General features: G+C 38.3%; 1 protein-coding gene across 1 annotated transcript; it reads left to right on the forward strand.

Annotated features, from left to right (window-relative positions):
* The first annotated feature begins 1,645 nt into the window (after nt 1-1,645).
* Nucleotides 1,646-2,590, forward strand: LOC105983912 (olfactory receptor 51F2-like). The gene has a single exon (XM_013013944.1). It carries the CDS (start codon nt 1,646-1,648, stop codon nt 2,588-2,590), a length of 945 nt encoding a protein of 314 aa, XP_012869398.1.
* The last annotated feature ends 385 nt before the right edge of the window (nt 2,591-2,975 follow it).

Genomic DNA, 2,975 nt, shown 5'->3' on the forward strand with positions numbered 1-2,975 from the left:
CCTATAAAGCCTTTGTCCACTGTGCCTTTGGAAAGTACATTTCCTCTTGATTCTATTTTCCTTTTCTGTTTTGCTTTGGTTTTTAAATTTCTTATTTGTCTGTTTGTGATGAAAAGTCATAATATGTGTATTCATTGGGTGTCGTGTGATGTTTCAATAAATGTAATGCTTCCATGAATGTGTACACTTAAGGATGATCAAATCAAAGTAGTTATTATGTCCCTTATCTCTAGTGTTTATCATTTCTTTGTGGTGAGAGCAAAACCCTCTTTTTCCAGAAGTTGAAAATATGTGCTGTATTTCTGTGAGCTATGAATTCTCATTTTCATTAAAATAGTTGAGGCCATATTAATTTCAGGACATCCTTGATTGATGATTAATACTAATGATTAATACTCATTACTGTAAACTCCATAATCTAAAGTTATAGCTTATTTTCTTGTCATTACATGTAACACTCCTTTATTTCCTCTGATTTTTTATATAATTTCACTCATAATTTTCACAATAACTTAAGGATTTTTTAAAAATCTGGCTGGGGTTGTTGTTGTTGTTGTTGTTGTTGTTGTCTTTTCTTGCATTTTTTGTTTGTTGGCAGGGCTGGAATTTGAACTTTGAACTTGGGAATCTTCCTAGGCAAGCACTAGACCATATGAGCTACAACCCCATCCTTTTTGTGCTTTTGTTCATTTTTAGATAGGGTCTTACTTTTTGCTCAAAGTCAGCACGGCCCACAATCCTCTTACTTCTGCTTGCAGAGTCACTGGGATTACAGATATACACCATCATTCCCAGCTTGTTTTGGGTATAGATTCTTGACAACTTGCTGAAACTGTCCTCGAACTATGATCCTTCTTTATTCAAGTAACTGAAATTGCAGGAATAAGGCACTGTTCATAGCCCATGGGTTTCTTTAGATGATTTTGTAAGTGGCAATCTAAGTGGGTGGCTGTGTATAATCTGGAAACATACAGGTTCCCCCCACTATACATTTTTTTAATCCTTAACTTCCTCTCTGCTGCTCAGTACCTTTCTGTTGTGCTAAAGAATCTATCCTAAAGGTGTCTCATTGAGCCTTTTCACATGTCCCTAATCTCTGTTTACCTGCACAGTCCCACATTTTACTCATATATACCTTCCTTGCAATTTCCTACTCAGGAAACAAAATGGGATACTTTCAATAAAGTTAACTTTCCCTCCAAAACAAACTAGTAATATTCCAATAGGTATATCCTAAGAAGTGGAATAATAGAAGTAATGAAATAGAGAAAATCCATTGTGAAGTGCTAGCCTTTAGATGGGTTGAATATAGACATAAAATTGAGCAGCGTTGACATGTATCAAGTGAAGGGCAGCATCCTGTGTCACTTAACAGAGTTTGAAGAAAGGTCATATGGTATAAATATAACTAACAGGAAATGGTCCCAGAGAAGAAAATTCATGGCCTGAAAAGAAAAAAACAAGGTACACTTTACTGTAATGGAAAGATTACATGTTTATCAATTTCAGTAAGTCATTCATATTTTCATATCTACATAGTCATCTTTAGTCAATTCTCAGGGGAATAAAATTATTTGTAATTGGAATAACACATAAGCATATGTAGCTTTTCTATTTCAGACTTGTTCTATGCCTTTAATCCAGTATGTCAGCTTTCCAGAACACCACATCCTCTTCGATCATCTTCCTGCTAACTGGGGTTCCCGGGCTGGAAGCCTTCCACACTTGGATCTCCATTCCCTTCTGCTTTCTCTATGCAACTGCCCTCTCAGGCAACAGCCTGATTCTCTTTGCCATTATCACTCAGCCCAGTCTTCATGAGCCCATGTACTATTTCCTGTCCATGTTGTCCACCACAGACCTTGGGCTGTCCATATCTACTCTGGCCACCATGTTGGGCATCTTCTGGTTCAATGCCAGGGAAATCAGCTTCAATGCCTGCTTGTCCCAGATGTTCTTTATTAAACTCTTCACAGTGATGGAATCTTCAGTCCTGTTGGCTATGGCTTTTGATCGATTTGTGGCCATCTCTAACACCCTGAGGTATGCCACTATTCTGACTGACTCCAGAATATCACAAATTGGGGTGACAATCATCATCAGGGGGACACTAGTGCTGACACCGATGGTGGCACTTCTTAAAAGACTGTCTTACTGCCGCAGCCGTGTGCTCCACCATTCCTACTGCTTCCACCCTGATGTGATGAAGCTCTCCTGCACAGACACCAGGATCAACAATGCAGTTGGGTTGACTGCCATGATTTCCACTGTTGGTGTCGACTCCATCCTCATCCTCCTGTCCTATGTGTTGATTATCAGGACTGTCCTCAGCATTGCTTCCCCAGAAGAGAGGAAGAAATCCTTTAGCACCTGTGTCTCCCACATTGGGGCAGTGGCTGTGTTCTATATTCCATTGATCAGTCTATCCTTTGTTCACAGATTTGGGAAACGAGCCCCACCCTATGTGCACACCATGATTGCCAACACCTACTTGCTAATCCCTCCTGTCATGAACCCCATCATCTACAGCGTGAAGACCAAGCAGATACGTAAAGCTGTAATAAAAGTTCTTCATTTTAAAAAATCATAGAATCACAGTATTTTAGAACTAAATGATCCCTTCGAGAAGTCTACTTCAGGTTATGTTATGAATTAACAGGAAGCTAAGTATACAATCATTTCAACTTAAATCTGGGATGTATTGCTATCATCCATGACTTTACTACATTGATTTTCAAAATGAGGAGGCAGAGACATACAAATGGGAATGATAAACAGTCAAAAGCCTTAAATCAAATGTTTTCCTCGTTAGTTTTGTTCTGTTGCCTCCATTCTTACCCCACCACTTCAAAGTACTTATAATGACATGCTGTGAAAAAGTCATTCTTTCATTGAAAGTGACATTTTCTAGCTTCAATAATAATTTTAATTTCTGATTCTACATATCTCTTACATAAATTGGTATATATTTAATA

The sequence above is a fragment of the Dipodomys ordii genome, unplaced genomic scaffold, assembly GCF_000151885.1.
Source record: "Dipodomys ordii isolate 6190 unplaced genomic scaffold, Dord_2.0 Scaffold22, whole genome shotgun sequence".
Classification (NCBI taxonomy): Eukaryota; Metazoa; Chordata; class Mammalia; order Rodentia; family Heteromyidae; genus Dipodomys; species Dipodomys ordii.